Below are 20,943 nucleotides of genomic sequence, written 5' to 3'. Positions count from 1 at the left end.
TGGAAATGGGATTGGCCATAAACTAATAGTTGTTGACGCCAGGACTTGTCATGGGGAGTTCACTGTGTATTTTCCTCATTTTTTGTGTGTGCTTAAAGGTTTCCATAGTGAAGAGTTCAATATGGGGGTTGGGGGTGGGAATCACCCATAACTTTGTCAAAAGCATCTGTTAATACTTGGGCATATTTTGCTCCAGTTTTTTTTTTTTTTTAATGTGTAAGTTGAACAATGTGAGGTCTCTACAGTAAAATAAATTATCTTCTTTTTCTATTACATTCTTGTTGTGCATCCCAAACCCAAAACTGTGTTTGGCAATTGTTCCCCACACTATTATCCAGAGAAATCCTGTGTGCTCCGAATGAGGAATCAGGGAGAGGAATGTACCTCAAAAAGTTACCTTCACGTGCCTTGGCTACACTTCAGACTTCAAATGCAAAATTAAGCCAGCAAATAAGCTGCTTTTCTCTTCAGCAGGGAACAAGGAAATGTAACTGAGCCAATACCATTATTGTTTGCAGTTTGAAATCCAGCTACTCCACGAACACCCTCGCAAAGCTCTCCAGTCATCTACACTGGTTTGACTGGGCTTTCTCCCTGTTCCTCACCGAGACCACACGGAGGGGGAATCCTGGGCTGAAGGAGGCGCACAGGTTTCGTGATCTGGCTACATAGTCAAGTAGGATTGTATTGCAGCACTGAGCTAGTGAATACCAGCCGGTCTGACTCCAGAAAGGGGGCCACTGGGAAGTGAAGCCCTAGGACTTCAGCCTCCTCGGACCCGGGGCTTCACAGGGAGGCCTGCACGGTCCTCTTGTCCAGCAACCAGCTTTTGTTGCTCTCTACTTCTTTTTCGTGCTGTTTTTTCCTCCTCTTAACTGGCTTTATTAACTTGTCTAAGAACAGAAACCATGTTCTCTTGTATCTTCCTGGGGAGTTCAGTTCAGCTCGGGTATCCAACACTGGGTGATGGTGCGGTTTGAATCCACAAATTCTTGTCCTTCGTTTTCGAAGAGGCAACACACCCACCATTAATACGCGGAGAAAGAACCTTCTGAGTTTTTTTCTTTGCTGGGAAGAGATGTGTGATTCCTGTCGCCTCTCGGGTTTGGATCACAGATAACTAACTGCCCTGACAAGTGGCTCATTTACTATGAGGACAGAAATTTGCTTTCAACTTCATGGCACCTTTAAGTGTCGGGTAGTTACATCTCAAATATTTCTCATCTTCTCAACTGCGCATCCTGGAGGGCAGGAGCTATGCTCACTTTCCTTATATTCTCTGAACTGGGCCCTTCCAGGCCTGTCTGCTCTTGGGAAGATGCTGTTCTCTGCCTGCCAGGCCAGAATCACAAAAAACAAGAGGAGCATCTGGGTGGCTCATTCGGTATAGCAAGCAACTTGATTTCTGCTCAGGTCATGACCCCAGGGTTGTGGGATCGAGCCCCATGTTGGGCTCCACGCTGAGTGTGGAGCCTGCTTGACTCTTCCCCCTCTCCTGCTCGCAGGCTCTCTCAAATAAATATATAGTAAATAATTTTTTTTTAAAAAGAAAAAATGAGCAGCTGAAGACAGACACAATAATATCCTAGGGCAGTGAAAGCTCTAAAGACTGAGCTGTTGGAATCCTAATGTGTAATTAACACCTGATGTTCCGAGGAAAGGAACCAGACGGGAGCCAGAGGGATGCTACCGGGCCTCAAATCCTAATTCACTGAATTCAAGTGTTGCTCACCTATCTGCAGATGAGTACAGGTTCATTCAACCTCATTGAAAATGGCAGCGTTTTGGTTTTTAATTCAAAATTTAAATAATTTTTAAATATGTACGAACCCACCGCCCACAGCCAGTACCAGAAGGTAACCTCTGCCTCTGTGCCGTGCTCCCGGGGTCCTTTTGTTCACATTGCAAAACGGGCATCATAAGGTATGTGGTCTTTGGACACGTCCTCACCCGGCATGGTTAGGAACCTTCGCTCTTAGGGCACATCCACCTCATTCACATGGGAAGTAGCTTTGTTGAATCCGACAGACTTATCTCTGCTCTGGCTGCTGCTGCTGCTGCGCGTAGAAATGCATCCAGATGCCGCCTCTGGAGCTCTGGGTCTGCCGGGGGTAAAGGAGACGCACTGCAAGCCCCTCAGCCTGGAGATGGCCCCAACGATAGCTGCGAGGACTGCAGGCCGCCCCAGGGACACTTTTCCTTGGACACCCGCGAGGTGCCCTCTCTGCGGGCCCCTATTCATCTGCCCCAGTGGACTAGATTAAGTGAAACTGGAATGCAATTTTGACGGGGACCCCACCCAGCTTCCCAGCAGGAGAGCCTTCCTGCTGAAGGCAGGTACCCTGGGTCAGCAGACCAGCACCGTAAGGCCTCCGTTCCACACTCTGCTTCCCGCTTGGGAAAGCACAATCCACGTACGCAGAGGGTTGTGATCAGGTGTGTGTGGTCACACAATCCATCTTGGTGTGAATCCTGGCTCCACGGCTTCCCAGCTGTGTGCCTTGGGTAAGCCATTTGCCCTCTCTGTGCTTTGGTGTCTGCATGTGTAAAATAATGGCGATAGTACCCACTTTGTAGGGTTGTTAGGAACATTCAAGAACCATTGTGTGCGCTGCTGTCTAGTTAGTAGTATTTTACATAGGCCCTCTCTATAGGCCCTGGTTATAGGATTTCCCTCAACATAATGCATAACTGAATGAATTAGAACATGACCTCACCAACTCAGGATGCAGCGGTGAAACATCAGTGCTGGGAACAGGACGGAGTATAGACCATAATAAGGTCTATACACTCGAGGCCGTGTCCAGAAGCAGAAATGATCCAAATCCCTGGAATGAAGCTTTTCTCTCAGCCTGATCTTTCCTCCTCAGTATGCGGTGACCTTTGTACCCCCAAGGGCTTAGGCTGGTGGTTCTGGGCTGGGAAGCAAGTTCTGGGCCCTCGGACCTCTGCCAAGCATTGCTGCATTATCTCACCACCAGCTGTAAGAAGGACTGTAGAGAGACGCCTGGGCGACTCAGTCGGTTAAGCATCCAATTCTTGGTATTGGCTCAGGTCATGAGCTCATGGTTCATGGGTTCAAGCCCCATGTCTGGCTCTGCGCTGACAGTACAGAGCCTGCTTGGGATGCTCTCTCCTCTCTGCCCCTCCCCTGCTTGCGTTCTCTTTCAAAATAAAGAAGCTTAAAAGAGAAGGGCTTGAGAACCCTTTCCTGGTGAACTTATAAGGCTGTGAACACTGCTTTCTCGACACCGTTAGAAAGCAGGGACATGGCACCCAAACTCGTTTTATCATCCAGTTTGAAGTAAAATACTGGCCAGACCAGGATTCCGGACCCATAGGGAACTCACATGAACCAGCCCCTTCAACTGTGCCCAGCATCTAAGAACCCAATCCTACCAAGACCCGGAAAGCAACAACAATGTAAACAACATCCATAGTCACTTTATTTTCAAACAGAGGGGCATGTACCCAAAGGGAAGGAGGACGAAGAACCATCGTGGGGGCCTGAAGTGATCTGTTTAGCCTTCAGCCCCAGAATGCCTCGCGGCCCAACAGCTACGGGGATGGAGCTGCCCCTCGATGGTACACCTATTAGAAAGGTCATTCCCCAAAGGAAATGGAGAAAAGGAGGCAAAAAGTCCATGAATCCCTGGAAGAGTGCCTCAGAATCACTCCAGGGAGGGGGTATGACTGACCGTCAGTCCACAGATGGGAGTGGGGGGGGGTCTGGGGACAACGGATGGTGTGGCAGGAAATCATCCTGGGTGATGTGCCCCGGTCAGAATGGAGGGAGCAGACAAAGCCCTCGGAACAGATACAGAGGCAAAGAGCACATTGATTAGAACATTATCTCATAACAGACGTGGCGCCATTTCCCACCGTTACTGTAAAATAACTGTTAACTAATCAAAACACACAGAGGCCTCTTTAATGGAGTTAATAAAACTACGGGAGAATGGGAATGGGGTAGAGGTACTACTCCCAGAGGAGAACCCGGGATCGAGGGAGCCATGCTGACAGGGCCCTGTGGTTCCTCTCCAGGCTCTTAGGAAGGAGCCTCAGCCCAGAAAACCGCGATATCCGTGACCACTATGTGGGGCTGAACCAGAGGGGGCCGCGTGGAGCCCCGGCAAAGTGTTCCGAACGGCTCTCCGAGCGCCGTCCACACTTTCTCCCTCCAGGACTGGCTGAAACCAAAGTGTCCAGATACCGGAGGCGGACATCTGGTTTTTATTTCTGGGCACTCTGGCACATGTCAATACATCTCACAATCTGCAAGGGAAGGGGGCGGAAGGTGGAGAACGTGGACATCCCACGTCCCGCTGCAGGACCTGGGAGCCTAAGGGCGTCCAGCTGAGACGAACAGAAGCGGCGAGGCAGCAAGCCGCCTTCCGCCTGGGGTGGGATCACGGCCGCCAGCCCGGGTGGCCCGAGTTCACCTCAAGGGGAGGTCTCCATGGAATGAGCATGGTCGCCAACATGGCCGGAAAACCCATCGATCCCGCTCATGGGGCAGATGATGAGCGGGGCCGCGCTCTTCCCCCCCGAGTAACTCAGACTGAAGTAGGGCCGCACGGGCCCGCAGAAGGTCGCGTGAGAGAAAGTAAAGGTGTGACACCGCTCGGTCACGTTGTAGAAGGACACCTCGCCAGCGTCATAGTCCAAGAAAATCCCCACCCGCTGGAGGGGGGTCCGCAGGGGGAGGGCAGTCATTGGGGAGGTGAGAGCCCAGTACTCCTTCCCGTACCACAAGGACACGGCCCAGAATCCATTCTGGGGGGCCGAGGTCACGCCACCTTTTCTGCACACCGAGTCTTCACAGACACCGATGGTCCACTTGGCTTTATCTCCCACCTCCACCTCCCAGTAGTGTCTCCCAGCAATGAAGCACGGAGAGCCCAGGACACAGGGAAACAGATTGAAGCGCTCCGGGTTGTCCGGCAGGTCTTGCTGCAGGTAGCTGTACCGCACTTGCCGCAGGTTATCGGAGAGGATCAGGCTGGGGTAGGCAGTGTCCGGGTCCAGAGTCACATCCACTGCAGAGACCCGGGGGAGGGGAGGGTGGGTCAGCGCCTGGAGGGCAGCCGGCTTCTCCCCGACCTCCCCAGAAAGATACAAGCGCCCCCTATAGGCTGCATTCGCCTTCCGAAATTCATCTTTGACTCGACATCTGCAAAACGACTCTCTGAATTAGCTCATCACCTTTCTAAGACCAGATACATCGAAAGTACCGAGATTTTACCTCTGTTCCCTTTCTTTGACATCTTAAGCCACATTATCCATGATGATGGAATCTCCCACATAAATTTTGGGATTTGGGATATGTGAATAAGGGACTGTGATCCTGTATCAATTTGCCCACCTTCCAAGTCACTCTTTTGTATCCTTACTCAACCCACGCAAAAAAACCCATTCCTCTTCTTCTAAGGTCCAGTGCAAGCCCCACATCTCCGTCAAGAAGCTTTTGCTGGCCAGCCACGCCCTCACCTCTCCCTCTCACACCGGACACGATGGATCACCCATGTCACGTCCCTGGGTGCTTGTATTACAGCATCTTGCAAACGTGTGGGGCTTCCCCGCTTTAAAGCGCTAGGTTCTCACACACACTTGTCAAATCCTGCTCGGGAGGAAAGCTCCCAAGCACCATCCCTCCGAACCATAGTCCAGGCAGGCTGCATGAGTCCCACAAAAGGTTCATGACGAGCCACCGTGGAGGTGACCTCTGGGTTCATGGTTCGACAATGTGAACGGCCTTCAGCCACCTGTCTGCCGTGCCATGGGGGTGCCTCCAACCTCCCAGCGGACACTAAACTCCAAGGGCAGAACAGCGTCTTCTGCTCTTTGGTTCCCTCCACAGCACCCTGCACGATGCCAGACAGGGGAGGACGTAAGCCAGGCACTCACTTACCACTTGCTGAAACTACAGAATATGCATCAGTGGCGAACCCCAACAAAATTAGACCTGGTGTGCGCAGAGCGCCTGTCTTCATGAGGGACCATGTGACTGCGGAGAGCACACACCTATGATGTAGTGCCTCTGGGTCCTTGGGACCCAGTCCCCTGACCCTTGGGTGACGGTGATGGTCATGGGGAAGGGGGGGGTTCAGTTCCCACCCAGAGATGAGAGGACATGATGTTCCTGGATGCCCAGCACCTCGAACAGCCGAGTTCACGGAGTGGGAGCCCATGGTGGCCCTGAGGCCGGGCAGGATGAGCGGCAGAGCGAGGGGGCACAGGCTCCCCCCCAGGCTTCTGAACTCCGGTACCTCCACTGGCTGCAGCTTTGGGGCATTTTAGGAGCCAAACACATTGTAAACACATAGAAACAATGTTGGGTTTTTTTTTCTGGTTACCATTTATCACTTTTATACACATAACCTGAAGAACCCAAATTTAGGCAATTTCCCAAATCATTCACGATAGTAGTTAGGGCTTGAGGGCTTTTACTCCTCTTTCCATATGGTTTTGTCCACATCACCTACCTGAGTATAACTGAGCCTCCCTCAATTCTGAAAGAACAAGAGAGAAGAAGTTATGGACGTCATGTGAGTATTTCCAAGAAGCACCTAATGGAAGGGGCTTGGTCAGCATCACCATAAAGCTGTGGCATCGTTACACAGTCCAGAAGCCCTGCTGCCGTCACGCACAGAGTTCCCTACAAGGCACGTGACTCCATCGNCGCGGGAACCATGGGTGGGAAGGATGACCATGTACCTGAGGTTGGTAGCAAATGGGGTCAAACTGAGCCAAGGTCAAGGACCCCACTGCGAGGTGGGCCGGCCGGCTCGGCGCCTCTGCTCCGGGGGCTGGGGGGCAGCTGCTACCATGCTGGGAAAATGGGACCACTCACTCGAAAGGCACTAACAGTGGACAAAGCATGTTCACAAATGAGCTCTCACAAGCCTCTTAAGTGGCAGGAGGGCAAGAGAGGTCATCGAGAGCCATGCCAAGGAAGGTCACGTCTGCACTGACCACTGAACTGACCACTTCCAGCATCATCCACGGTCTCTAGTGCGGTTCCTGTCTGTCTGCTTGCGGAAGACACTGAGTGTCCGTCCCCTACCTAAGTGTTGCTAACATGCCAAAAGAGTGTCTATCTGAACAGATAAAATGCAACAAGGTCTTAGCATACATCACACAGGAAACCACCAGAGACCATGGGGATAAGAAAAGGGTTGACCTCCGCATAAGGGTTCGGATCCCGCGAGGCCACCTAGGGACTTTAGCATTTAGGATACAGCCAACTTCTAACTGAATGTGGCTCATGATCAGAAAATTCTACATTTAAAAGGGCTTCTCTTAAATACCTAAAACACTTCATTTAATAAGCAAAAATAAAGGACTTATTATGTGTCAGGCTCCATTCTAAAGACTTTAGAAACAGTAACTAACTTAGTCCTACAGAACCATTTTCCTCACATCATGGACGAGGAATTAACAGTGTGGAACCCTTCCTAAGCGGGGCTGTGGCGGCCTGCCTCCTGACACCCGGTTCAGGCCACTGCCTGCAGGTGCCGCAGGACCCCGTCCCGGGGGCACCAAGGCCCAGGAGCAGTACGAGTCATAACATTATATCCTGGCTCACATGACGTGCAACGGGCGAGCTTTCGGTTCAGTCTTTTTCCCAAGTAAAAAAACTAGGNCAGGTCACGATCTCACAGCTCATGGGTTCAAGCCCCAAGTCGGGCTCTGCGCTGACAGCGTGGGGTCTGGAACCTGCTTAGGATTCTGTGTCTCCCTCTCTCTCTGCGCCCCCCCCCACTAGTGTTCTGTCTCTCTCTCTCTCTCAAAAATAAATAAGCATTAAGCATTGTTAATTAAATGAATTCTGGATTAATTTTTGGATTGCCTGTTTTTCTCCCCTGTCAATGTAGACTGAGAACTGAGTGTGTGTAGTTAAAAGACCTCAAATTCAAAGAACAGGCTATTAATTGACCCAGTTAAAAGGGAAAAGGAAGAAGTGGAAGATCCAGGAAGGCTGGCCAGTGGGGGTCACATCCTTCTCATTTTCCTGCACTTTTAAAGTAGATGTTCGGGGGGGCACCTGGGTGGCTCATTCATCATTAGGCATTGGCTCAGGTCATGATCGCACTCTTTGTGAGTTCGAGCCCCGCATCAGGCTCTGTGCTGACAACTCAGAGCCTGGATCCTGCTTTAGATTCTGTGTCCCTCTCTCTCTGCCCTCCCCTGCTCATGCTCTCCCTGTATCAAAAATAAATAAACATTAAGAAAAAAATTTTTTAAGTAGATGTTCCCTTCCCAGGAAACTTTAACATCAAAAGCCCAATAAATGCATAAATTTACCTTGGATTTTCTCCATATCCGACTGCATTTTTTCTAGGGGGAGAAAAGAAGACATTCAGTTTGCATCCCACAGCTGGCTGGAAAACAGATCTTCCCCTCGGGCAACACGCAAACATTCAGGGCATGAATCCATTTCCCCCAGTGGATCTGCCTGCTTGCATTACCTGTGAACTGCTTCAGACTCTCCGTCAAGAACAGACATTTTTGCGCAAAAATGTGGATTTTCTCTTGCAGATCTGGAGGTGTGATCCAAGGTTCAGGGATCCGGATTCTTTCAGCTCTAAAGTAAAACAAAACAAAACAAAACAAAACAATGAGTAAATCCAACCCCGACCCCACATCTTAGGATCCCAGACAAAGCCTGGGTTCAACTGGCCAACAGTCTTTAACCAACTGAGCCACCCAGGTGCCCCCAGCCCAACGGTCTTTAAAAGCAGCCACTACAACCCTTTCCCTGCTCTCCTCCTAGACTGTGATCCTCTGGACAAGAGCAGAAGAAACATCTTACTCATTTCAGACCCCCCACAGCACAGAGCTCAGGGGTTTTCAAACGGCCTGTCCTCAGGAAGGTCTACTGGACTGAATATAAGGCAGACCTTGCCAGAAAGCTCTAGATTCTATCCAAGTCCTTGAGCTTCATGGTGGGATATGACCCAGTGCCTTCAGGTTCCCAAATACAGGGAGAAAGTCTTCAGACAAGTACCCACTCCACTCCCTACTCACGGGCGTGGGCGTTGGGGTCTACGGCAGGAAACTGATTGCGAATTGCCTCCCCATTACTCTTTCTGCCACCCTCCAAGTTTCTGAGTTTCTGGCTGCCCAGTCTAGATGGGACCTTGCAGCTGAGTTCTGGCCAACAAGACATAAGACGGTCTCGTGCTCACTGAGAAGCCGGCCGAAGAGGCGTGCAGCTGGCTAGCGGTCCATCGACCACCTGAGACTGTACATAAGACCCAGGACCGCAACTCAGGGGCCGCAGAAGAACCCTGGGCCACCTACCCGCACGTTTCTTACATGGTGACCTTTTTTTTTTTTTTTTTTTTACTAATTTTAAGCATTAAGCCAATGAAATGTTGGGTCTCCTACTTCAGAGGCCAAACCCAAACATGAACGTCACAAAGCGCTAAGCTCTAAAGGATCTACTCTCCCTAGGCTGGGCCAGAACAGACTGGCACCAACAGTATAAAGTAACAAGGGCCGTAATCACTGGGGCCACCTGGCTGGGACTGGACATGTTCTAACTCATCTCTTCCAAAGTCTTAATTTTACCAACATCATTCTATCCACATAGCCACCCAGCCAAGCCGCCCCGCGGATGCACGAGGCCATCCCCGGGGTCGAGTGCTCCCGCACGGCCCGGCCACAGCCGCCCAGAGGTTCTCAGCATTCCAATGTCAACCACCTTCAACGTTCAGCTCCTTCAAAGTCAGTCTCTGCGCCTGCAGATGCCCCTGCGCCAAGCGGCAGGTCCCCGAGGCCCAGCCCCCTCGGGGGCCTCCCTCCTCGTTCCCGCCCCAGCATCCAGGGGCCTCTCACTCACTCCCCATCGTGGACACAGCCCAGGAATAAGGAGAAGAGGGTCGGAATCCGGGGAACGGGGCACTAGTCACGTAGCCCTGAGCCCGTCACTCTTCTCCCCATGGTGGAGCCAGGAGAGTGTGGTCGGGGGAGGGCCCTGGAACCCTTACGAAGCGACCGGGTCCCTGGGAGCCTTCAGTCTCTCCCCGGAAGTGTCCTCACAAACCACAAGCACAACTCCATCCTTCACCCTCACAATTTGTCAGTCATTCCTGAGTTTGAGCAGATCCGTGGTCCGTCTGGCTCTCTGCACACAGTGACTCGGTCCAGAGACGGGCAGGACACACTTTGGGAAGAGATCTTTCCGAGGCTCTGGGCTCCTTCTGGGACTCAGGAGTGTAAGGGACATGCCGTACACTCGACTGAACACTGGGGGAGAGAACACTGTACCTGCTCAGCGTGTCCCCGATGTCCTACGAGAGAAAGGAGAAGGTAACTGTGAGAGGTCGTCACTTCAGTTCTCTCATGGCTGTGAAAACCCTCCTGTGAGAAGCCAGACAAGTGTACAACCTAGTCACGGGGCTGAAACCCGGGCTGAGGAAACCGAGGCACACAGTTTGCTACCCAGCATTTCCTACGTCCGCTCCCGCCCCGCCGGCCAAGGACGTCTTGATCACAATTTCCTAAGTTCCCCACCCACTGACAACTGTCCACTTGCCCAGCTTGCTTTGACTTTTTGTGAAGTGATTTCAAACACACAGAAAAGCTGTGAGTACACAGCTTGTGTGTACTCCTCACCGAACTATTATAGACACATTTATGTCCAGAACCATTTGAGATCATTCTTTATACTATATCCTTTACCCCTTCATACTTCTGTGTGTATTTCCTAGGGACATGCACATTTTCTTACACAACTACAGTAATCAAGCCCAGAACAATGAACACGGATGCAACGTTTATCTAACTCACAGTCCATATTCTTCTGTAAGCAATCATCTTTCTTTTTGAATTTTAAGTTTCTTTATCTGAGAGAGAAAAATAGAGAGTGAGCGTGTGTGCACAGGCTGGGGAGGGGCAGAGAGGAGGGAGACACAGAATCTGAAGCAGCTCCAGGCTCTGAGCTGTCAGCACAGAGCCCAACGTGGGGCTCAAACTGATGAACCGTGAGATCATGACCTGAGCCGAAACCGGATGCTCCACTAACTGAGCCCCCAGCCGATCATCTTAATAAAGTTCCCCACAACTACTCCCTCCCCCTGGTAATCCAGGACCAGTCACCACATTTAGCTATCGTGACGCGCATCTTCAATCTGGGTGACTCCGTACCACTGCTTTCACAGCACTGACACTGGTTGTTATTCTGCAGAAAATCGTCTGTCCTTTGGAGGTTCTCAGATACTCCCCTCATGATTAAAGTCAGGCTGTCTCCTCTGGGACGAAGGTATGGAGCATTCTTCTAAAGGCACAGATATCCCATCGCCCCTTACTGGTGATATTTTGATCGCTGGATAGCTACTGTTTCCTTTTGTAACTAAGAAGTAATGAGAAAGTGATACTTTGATACTACGTTACTATTCTAATCTTTCTCAAACTTCCTCCCTTAGATTTAACATCCACTGGTAATTACTGTCTGAATTAACTTCTATGATGGTTAACCAGTCCTTTCATAGCTTCTAAATTTATTTTATATTTTACATGTTTATTATTGAGAGAGAGAGTGTGAGTGGGGGAGGGGTGGAGAGAGAAAGAAACAGAGGATCTGAAGCAGGCTCTGCGCTCACAGCAGCAAGCCCAATGTGGGGCTCGAACTCATGAACCGTAAGATCATAACCTGAGCCGAAGTCAGAAGCTCAACCGACTGAGCTATTCAGGTGTCCCCAAATTCCTTCTACGTTGCTTAGTCAACATTCTCCTGAAAGGAGTAATTTCCCCCATTTATTATTAGTATGAACTCATATATTCTTACTTTAATAGGCTATAATCCATCACTGTTCTTATTTACTATAGTACTCAGAAAGTCTGAGACTTGGCCAGAGAGTCTCTGTCACTTCCTAGCCTACCGTTTCCCATCCCATCTTCCTGTCCCCATCTGGTTTCTCCTTCCACTGTTTCCTCTGTAAAAACAAGCAGATACATGATTTCAAAGATCTCTTTTTTCTTCCACTGCAAGTAGCATCCTCCGCATTTTGCACTTTGACTTTTTACTTCACAACACATTCCTGGAAACCTCTCTGCATCAGCTCATGGGTACCCCCCTTACTCTTCTGTACAGTGGCCTAGTGCCCATGGTGCAAACACACGCAGAATTAGTTCATCCAACCTCAGTCTGGAAGGTGGGCTTTTCTCCAATGCTTCGCAATCACAATGTTACGTCGTGTAACCTTGTGTGTGTGCGTTGTTGTACATATTTTCATACTTAGGTAAATTCCTGGAAGGATCATTGGTCCAAGTCTAACCGCATGCATACATCTGTTACATACCGCCAAACACTTTGTCTTCCCACCAGCACATGAGATTCTCTCTTCCACATCTTTGCCAACAGTGTATTGAATTAAGAAAATGCTGGTATTCTAGGAGCACCTGGCTGGCTCAGTCGGTGAGGCATCTGGTTCTTGGTTTCAACTCAGGTCACGATCTCACGGTTTGTGAGCCCAAGCCCCGTGTCGGCTGTGCTGACAGCTCAGAGCCTGGAGCGGCTTCCGATTCTGTGTCTCCCTCTCTCTCTCTGACCCTCCCCTGCTCACCTTCTGTCTCTCTCAAAAATAAACAAACATTAAAATAAAACATTTTAAATTTTTTGAGAAAACAAACAAACCCCTCCAGTACAATGCTAAGTAGAGGCAGACAATAGTGGACGCCCTGTCCTCTTCCCGACCTCGGTGGGAATGCCTCTAATATTTCCCCGTCAAGTACGATTTAGCTCACTTTTCCCATGACCTCCACCATAACTACTCTCTGGTGGTGATCAAGACCGTCTCCCTCTCTTTCCATGTCCACAACCCCTCTTTCTTCAGTGACCCCATCTGTTCAAAAACGTCCTCACAAGTATCTTCCACCTTAAAAAGTAATAATTTTGGGGGCGCCTGGGTGGCTTAGTCGGTTGATCATCCAACTTCGGCTCAGGTCATGATTTCGCAGTTCGTGGGTTCAAGCCCCACGTCAGGCTCTGTGCTGACAGCTCAGAGCCTGGAGCCTGCTTCCGATTCTGTGTGTCCCTCTCTCTCTCTGCCCCTCCCCTGCTCATGATCTGTATGTCTCTCAAAAATAAATAAATGTTTAAAAAAAGTAATAATTTTTAAAACCTCGAGTGTTCATTTTGGCAGCACATCTACTCAGACTGGAACGTGGCCCCTGCTCAGATGACTCACCCAAGTGCTGAAGTGAGTCAGGTGTTAGCGTCCAGAGCACCATCCACCATCGTCAAAAGCCTGCCAACTCATGAATGAAGTACAATACAATGAAACAAAACGTGGTGCGTATCCACACAATGGGACGTTACCCAGCTGTGAAAATAAACGCAGCACTGAAACATGGCTGAACCAAGAATAAAATACGCAAGTAAAAGAAGCCAGACTGCGGGGCTCTGCCCACAGGCAACCCCGCGAGACACAGGGCAGACTGGTGGTTTCATGTGAGTTTACTGCATGCTGCTGACTTGTATGGTTTTTGTTTTTGAGAGAGAGCGAGAGAACGCATGAGCAAGCAGTGCTCATGCAGAGAGAGAGAGAGAGAGAGAGAGAGAGAGAGAGAGAATATCCCAAGCAGGCTCCATGCCTGACTCGGGGCTTGATCCTATCCTATGACTCTGGGCTCATGACCTGAACTGAAACCAACAGTTGGGTGCCTAACCAACTGAGCCATCCAGGCGCCCCCATGAGTTGTACACTTGCAAGTGGTTGAAATGGGGGCACCTGAGTGGCCCAGTCAGTTGAGCATCCAATTTCAGCTCAGGTCATGATCTTGCAGTTCGTGAGTTCGGGCTCTGTGTGGACAGCTCAGAGCCTGGAGCTGCTTCAGATTCTGTGTCTCCCTCTCTCTCTACCCCTCCCCTGCTCACTCTCTGTCTCTCTCTCTCAAAATAAAATAAAGACATAAAAAAATTTTTTTAAATAAACATTAAAAACCTAAAAAGAAATGGTTGAAATGATGAACTTCCATATATTTTATCCCAATAAAGCAACAAAACCGAACGCTCACCTCCATCTTACAAAGCGCTAACCCCAGATACACCCAAATTCCCGCTTCCCCTGGGCCTGCGCCAGAGCCCTCCTGCTCTCAGAGCACAACGTGGACGAGAAAGTCACACAACAGGGCAGACTGGCCCCGGTGTAAACTGGCGTTCCCTGACCTAGTGACCCTTCCGGGGCTCAAACCACCTGGTTTTCCCAGACTCTGANCCCTGCCCGCCTCCACCTCCCCCCACCCTCCGTTCTCCCCCAAGATCTTCCTGCACTAACTCGCGTGTGCACGCGGGTCCCCTTCCCTCTGCCCTCTCAGGCACAGACGTCAGCGGTTTCCAGCTGCAGGGGTGTTCCTGACCCGCATCCTGACAACACAGGCTCTGCTCCCGTCTGCCTCGTGTCTTTAGGCATCGCCCCCCATCCACCCCACCCCCGAGTATTTCCTCACCCGACACTGTCACCCACCCGTGGTGTCTCTCCCCACGCCAGTGACCACCGTCCCCGAAGTGAGTCCCGCCCACACTGCTCACTAAGGCAGTGCACGAGTGGTGCTCGCGGCTCTGAGCCATGGACGTCAGCCCCCGACGGCATGAGACCCTGCTGTCCCCGCTCCTCCCGGCCACACTGTGCCACACATTCTGCCACGTGCTCCCCGCCAGGTCCTCCTCTTCCCCTCCACCACCCGGCTGCTGTTCGTTAAGGCTCAAGCCTAGGCCTTCCTATTCGTTGCTTTTATTTTTTTTAATTTCTGAGAAAAAGAGGCAGCATGAACAGGGGAGGGTCAGAGAGAGAGGGAGACACAGAATCCGAAGCAGCTCCGGGCTCTGAGCTGTCAGCACAGAGCCCGACGCGGGGCTCGAACCCACGAACCGCGAGGTCATGGCCTGAGCCGAAGTCGGCTGCTTAACCGACTGAGCCCCCAGGCGCCCCTAGGCCTTCCTAGTCTAAACAGGAGTCAGCACACTCGCTCTCAGAGGCCAGACAGCACGTCGCTCTGGTTTTGCACCCTCTGCTCTGGCAGCAGAAAGGCAGCGATGCACCGTGCAGCTGTGTGCCAACAACTCTCTCACAACAGAGTTCGAACTCTGTATAATTCCACGTTCCACAAAATAAAATTCTGATGGTTTCCAATCATCTACAAGTGTAAAAACCACACTGAGCCCGCAGGCCACAGAAAAACAGGAGGGGAGCAGTTTGCCGACCCTTGACTTTGGCCATCATCCCCCCTTAAGGACGTTTATCAGCATCTCTTCTACCTGCTGTTCACTCCTTTGCTGTCTGAGCTCGACACGAGAACATGAACTTCAGGAGGGCCCTGCACCACTTAATCCCATGCCTGGAACAGCGCCTGGCCCAGAACAGCCTGCCCACATGCACCGAGTGAACACCAGCTCGTGTCCTGGTCTGGCTTGGTCGGGGCCACGCAGCCGTATCACAGGCCCTACCCCGGACTTGAGTTCCAGGGTGGCTTGGGCCAATGACTCCGGCTCCAGTGCTCACCATTGGTGGCTGTGCTCACATACGTGTGTATGTTACAGTGACGAGATACTGCATGGAGACGGTCTTCAAACGGCATGGGCGCCCAACCCCTCCCTACACCAGGAGCAGATCAGGTCAGTGAGGCCCAGAGAGGCCAAGAACCTCACTCGTGATCACAGCACTTGTCCACGCAGGACAGGCCCGGGCATCAGGCCTTCCTTTTGCTCCTTCATGAGACAACACACTGAGCAACCCAGGCGGTGTCAGCTGGCGCTTCTCTTGCAATATCCCCCTCCCCGACGTGGTGCGAAGCTTAGCAAGGGCCAGGCTCACAGGGGAGTGGGGGGCCCTTGGTGCTGCCTGGCAGAGAAAAGGGAGACTTTCCAGCAGGCTGTGTGGACGGATGCGCCGACCCTTACCTGCAGGAGCTCCCTGCAGGCTGTGTGGACAGGTGCGCCGACCCTTACCTGCGGGAGCTCCCTGCAGGCTGTGTGGACGGGTGCGCCGACCCTTACCTGCAGGAGCTCCCTGGTGGGCTGCTGCTGTTTCTCCTCCAGCTGGGCGATCAGGCCACTCAGGTGGGAGATGTTGCAGGAGAACTGGGTGATGGCGCCATTGATGCTGTTGTAGATGGCCAGGTCCAGCTCCTCCAGGCGGGCCAGGAGGCGGTACTCATGCTCCTTCAAGGAGTGATAGAGCTGCTCAAACTCCCAAACGATCTTCTCCCTCTCCATCTGGGTCAGGCTCTGCACAGGGACAGGCAGGGGCATTGAGGAGACGGAAGGCTCTCTTCCAGAGCCCTTTCTGTTTCATCCTGGGCTGCCCCCCACCAGACCTCACCATCCCACCCCAGTGCTCTGGAGGAGCACACACAGTGACGGAGAAGTTGGAGAAGGGAGGAGGGAGGAACATACCCACCCGGCAGGGGGCTGGGAGCCATGAAGGACAGCCGGGAAGTGATGGGTCAGGTACAGGGGATGGGCTGGAACACTCCATCCTTGCATCGTGACCCCGACCACGTCACTGAGGCCCTTCCCATGCACCCACACCCTCTTTCTGGCCTTAAGGGGTGTGCATCCACTACCCCCTCCCTGGCTCTGGGTGAGGTTCCCTCCCGGTGCAGATCTGTTCAGCAAAGCCAGTCCTCCCTTCCTTCTCTACCCCACCTCCCACTGACAGGCCTCCCTGAAAGCTCTGTGCTCGGGCACAAAAACAGGCACTCAGACCAACGGGACAGGACAGAAAACCCAGAGATGGACCCACAAACGTGTGACCAACTCATCTTTGGCAAAGCAGGAAAGAATATCCAATGGAATAAAGACAGTCTCTTCAGCAAACGGTCCTGGGAAAACTGGACAGCGACATGCAGAAAACTGAACCTGGACCACTTTCTTGCACCAGACACAAAAATACACTCAAAATGGATGAAAGACCTAAATGTGAGACAGGAAGCCATCAAAATCCTAGAGGAGAAAGCAGGCAAAAGCCTCTTTGACCTTGGCAGCAGCAACTTCTTACTCAACACGTCTCTGGAGGCAAGGGAAACCAAAGCAAAAATGAATTATTGTGACTTCACCAAAATAAAAAGCTTCTGCACAGCAAAGGAAACAATCAGCAAAATTAAAAGGCAACCAACAGATGGGAGAAGATATTTGCAAATGATATATTAGATAAAGAATTGGTATCCAAAAATCTATAAAGAATTTTATCAAACTTAATAAACATAAAACAAATAATCCAGCGAAGAAATGGGCAAAAGACACGAATACACACTTCTCCAAAAAAGACATCCAGATGGCCAGCCGACACATGAAAAAGTGCTCAAATCACTCATCATGAAGGAAATACAAACCCAAACCACAATGAGGTCCCACCTCACACCTGTCAGAATAGCTAACATGAACAACTCAGGCAACAACAGATGTTGGCGAGGACGCGGAGAAAGAGGAACCCTTTTGCACTGTTGTTGGGAATGCAAACTGGTGCAGCCACTCTGGAAAACAGTGTGGAGATTCCTCAGAAAGTTAAAAATAGAACTACCCTGTGACTCAGTAATTGCACTACTAGGTATTTATCCAAGAGATACAGGTGTGCTGCTTCGAAGGGGCGCATGCGCCCCAATGTTTATAGCAGCACTATCGACAACAGCCAAAGTATGGAAAAGGCCCAAATGTTCATCAATAGATAAACGGATAAAAAAGATGTGGCGTGTGTGTGTGTTTATATATATATGTATATGTATAACTCAGCAATCAAAGAGAATGAAATCTTGCCATTTGCAACTACGTGGATGGAACTGGAGGGTATTATGCTAAGCGAAATTAGTCAGAGAAAGACAAATACGTGACTTCACTCATATGAGGACTTTAAGATACAAAACAGATGAGGGGAAGCTAAAGTAATATAAAAACAGGGAAGGGGACAAAACATAAGAGACTCTTAAAAATGGAGAACAAACTGAGGGTTACTGGAGAGGTTGTGGGAGGGGGATGGGCCTAGGGCACGGGCATTAAGGGATCTACTCCTAAAATCATTGTTGCACCATATGCTAACCTGGATGTAAATTAAAAAAAAAAAAAAAGGCTCTGTGCTCCATTCCCTTGTTTACTCCTGTGGAATAAAGTTTTACTGGGACACAACCACACCCATTATTCACATACTGAGTGGTCTTCGAGCTACAAGAGTTGAGCATTTGTGACAGAGACGATGTGGCCCGCAGAGCCAAAAATACGGAGTATCTGGCCCTTTACAGAAGCTTGCTGACACCTGTTCTAATCTAGACTCATCCTGAGGATTCCCTGCATGAACGCATCCTGCTGACGGCCCCTCCTAAGCACTCACTGTGGGACAGTGACGCCCACACATCTGTGTTAAACCCTTCTGGTAAGCCTACACCTCTCCTTAGCTACATTAAGTTTTTTAAAGATATAAAGAATACAATGTAACCTCAGAAATGGAAAATTAAAGCTGAAAGAGACCTTAAAGAGCAGTTGACCCAGTGCTTCTGAAAGCCGTTGTGACTGGCACTGGGGGAGGGGGGGGCAGTTTTGCCTGGCATGGCCCTGTTTCTCCCCTTGCAGGACATTCAGGGTCTCTGCCTTCCTCTCCCCAGTCACTCAGTTCCTCAAGTGACAACCAAAGACACACTCACACCACTGGAGGGAAGGAGAGGGCAGTACAATCCTTGCTGAAAAACCGCAAGTTGAATCCAACCAACCCATTTTACAAAGGAGCAAAACAGGTCCAGGGAGGGAGGGCGTATCACTCTTTATATCTACCCAGCTGGCTGGTGTCAGAGCCAAGAAGGGTGTCCAGGTGCCCGGACTCTCAGGGAAGGACCTCCTCCCCTGACAACCGTCCCACAGGGGACACGGTGATTTGAGTCCACTCAGGCTCACAAGGAGATTCTCCATCCACCAGAACTATTTCAAGCAAGGGAAGCTAAGGTCTCAGAGACTGTGTGGGTAGAGCAAACGGTGGTGTCTGAAGGCATCATGAGAAGAGGTTCCCTGACCAGGATGGACAAAATTTCACAAGATGGTGGCAGACTCCACTAGTCTAAGACTTGGCTTTCAAAAGTAAGTATCTCTTAGGAATTTCTTTTTAAAAATTTTTTAAATGTTTTATTTATTTTTGAGAGAGAGACAGAGCATGACCGGGGGGAGGGACAGAGAGAGAGGGAGACACAGAATCCAAAGCAGGCTCTCGGCTCTGAGCTGTCAGCACAGAGCCTGACGGGGGCTTGAACCCGCAAACCGCAAGATCATGACTTGAGCCAAACTCAGACGCATAACCAACTGAGCCAGCCAGGTGCCCTAAGGGAATTTCTAATATTTTATTTACTGTTTAAAAAAATCCCTTATGCACCTACATAGTGGGTATGTAAGTATATATTGTAAAAGTCTCGGGGCGCCTGGGTGGCTTAGTCGGTTAAGCGTCCGACTTTCGCTTGGGTCATGATCTCGCGGTTTGTGGGTTCGAGCCCCACGTCGGGCTCTGTGCTGACTGCCAGCTCAGAGCCTGGAGCCTATTTCAGAGTCTGTATCTCCCTCTCTCTCTGACCCTCCCCTGCTCACGCTGTCTCTCTCTCTCTCTCTCCTAGAAATAAATAAAAATATTTAAAAAAAAAAAAAGTAAAAGTCTCTGGGAGCACCTGGGTGGCTCAGTCGGTTAAGCAGCCTGTATATACATATATACATATCACACACAGAGCCCTATCACAAATTAGAACATCAGTCACTTGCAAAGACCACAAGTAACCATCATCAGAATGGCACGAAAGGAGGCTAACTGTGGCCAAGAATTTCAGGCATATCAGTGCTGTCAAGGATCAACCCAATCTACACAAAACTACTGACAGGTCAGGTCTCCAGGGGTCTAACCTCAGCTCTTCTATTCTTCCCCCCAAATGCGGGAACCCCTCGTTTCTCCCGGTGAGCCCCCAGCTGCCATCTGGGGTTGTTTCCTCCGCATCTGGAAGTTCTGGGTGACCTGACTGGATACAGTTACGGGGCGGAACAGCCTCACAGCGAGTGATACCCCCAGTGAATTCCACATCCCCTTACCAAGAGTTCAGCTCGTGCCTGCTCCCCCTGTGCCCGACGCCTCTTCTTTAAATCCTTCACTCTTTTCAGGTGCTCCAGCTGGTTATGGATTTGCTCCTGACAAAAGCAAAAAGAATTGCACAGGTGGAGACTAGGCAGACCTCAGCGTCCGCGTGGCCGCGCTGCACTGCACAGGCAGGGCCACAGTCGCGTGCTGGAGCTGTCCTGGGACCACTCCTCTCCGTGGCAGTCAGTGTGTGTGTGTCTTAAACCAGCAGGTCACCTGCCTGTCCCTGGAAGGCATGGCTCGGCGGGAAGGTGAGCGGACCAGGAGGCTTAGGGCCAAGCCGCAGCTATTCGGAGCAGCATACGGAGAAAATGTCCTAACCACCTTCCCTGCCTCCTCGAAGGTTATCGCCAGCGAAAAATAATACATCTGACAGTACCGTAAAGGCTACGTGACTAATTAGGCACGAATTAGACCCATGCGCACACAGAGGTCGTTGCGCATGGGTCCTTCCCACAGCCCGCAAACACTCAGACACCAACGCAGCACACGCGCTCCCCGAACGTTGCCTTACAACGGTCACACTCGATCCTGTTTCCATGTGACCGGCCGGCTGTGCCAGAGTGTTGGTTCAACGGTTCACAAAGGGCCACCCACTCGTTCTATTTCGTTCACTCTTCAGAGTAACTGCGGAGCCTCGGGGCGCCTAAATGCCTCCAGCAGGAAAGAGCTTCTAGAACAGGCCGGAGCCCAGGCCAGGGCAGGGGGAACGCGCGCGGCCGGAGAGACGCGCACCTGCGGGACGTGAACACCTGCGGGTCACCGTGCGCGCGTGCGGTCCGGGCCGGCCCGCGAGGCGCGTGCCCGGCGCCCGGCCTGACGCGCGTCCCCGGCTCGCTCGAGG

The 20,943-nt window shown here is 51.1% G+C and overlaps 1 protein-coding gene across 1 annotated transcript in view; it reads right to left on the bottom strand.

Annotated features, from left to right (window-relative positions):
- Positions 1–3,424: 3,424 nt before the first annotated feature.
- TRIM27 (tripartite motif containing 27) overlaps positions 3,425–20,943 on the bottom strand; it is an 18,216-nt gene continuing 697 nt past the window's right edge. The window contains exons 2-8 of the mRNA XM_077752375.1: positions 20,054–20,149; positions 16,004–16,234; positions 10,276–10,298; positions 8,472–8,587; positions 8,308–8,340; positions 6,486–6,512; positions 3,425–5,039 (exon numbers count right to left, since the gene is read on the bottom strand). Coding sequence (XP_077608501.1) covers positions 4,444–5,039; positions 6,486–6,512; positions 8,308–8,340; positions 8,472–8,587; positions 10,276–10,298; positions 16,004–16,234; positions 20,054–20,149 — 1,122 coding nt within the window. The 3' untranslated portion in view covers positions 3,425–4,443. The remainder of the gene's footprint in view (positions 5,040–6,485; positions 6,513–8,307; positions 8,341–8,471; positions 8,588–10,275; positions 10,299–16,003; positions 16,235–20,053; positions 20,150–20,943) is intronic.

This window comes from Crocuta crocuta, unplaced genomic scaffold, assembly GCF_008692635.1.
Source record: "Crocuta crocuta isolate KB4526 unplaced genomic scaffold, BGI_CrCroc_1.0 scaffold336, whole genome shotgun sequence".
Classification (NCBI taxonomy): domain Eukaryota; kingdom Metazoa; phylum Chordata; class Mammalia; order Carnivora; family Hyaenidae; genus Crocuta; species Crocuta crocuta.
The sequence above is the reverse complement of the archived record's forward strand: the minus strand, read 5'-3'. Positions and strand labels throughout refer to the sequence as shown.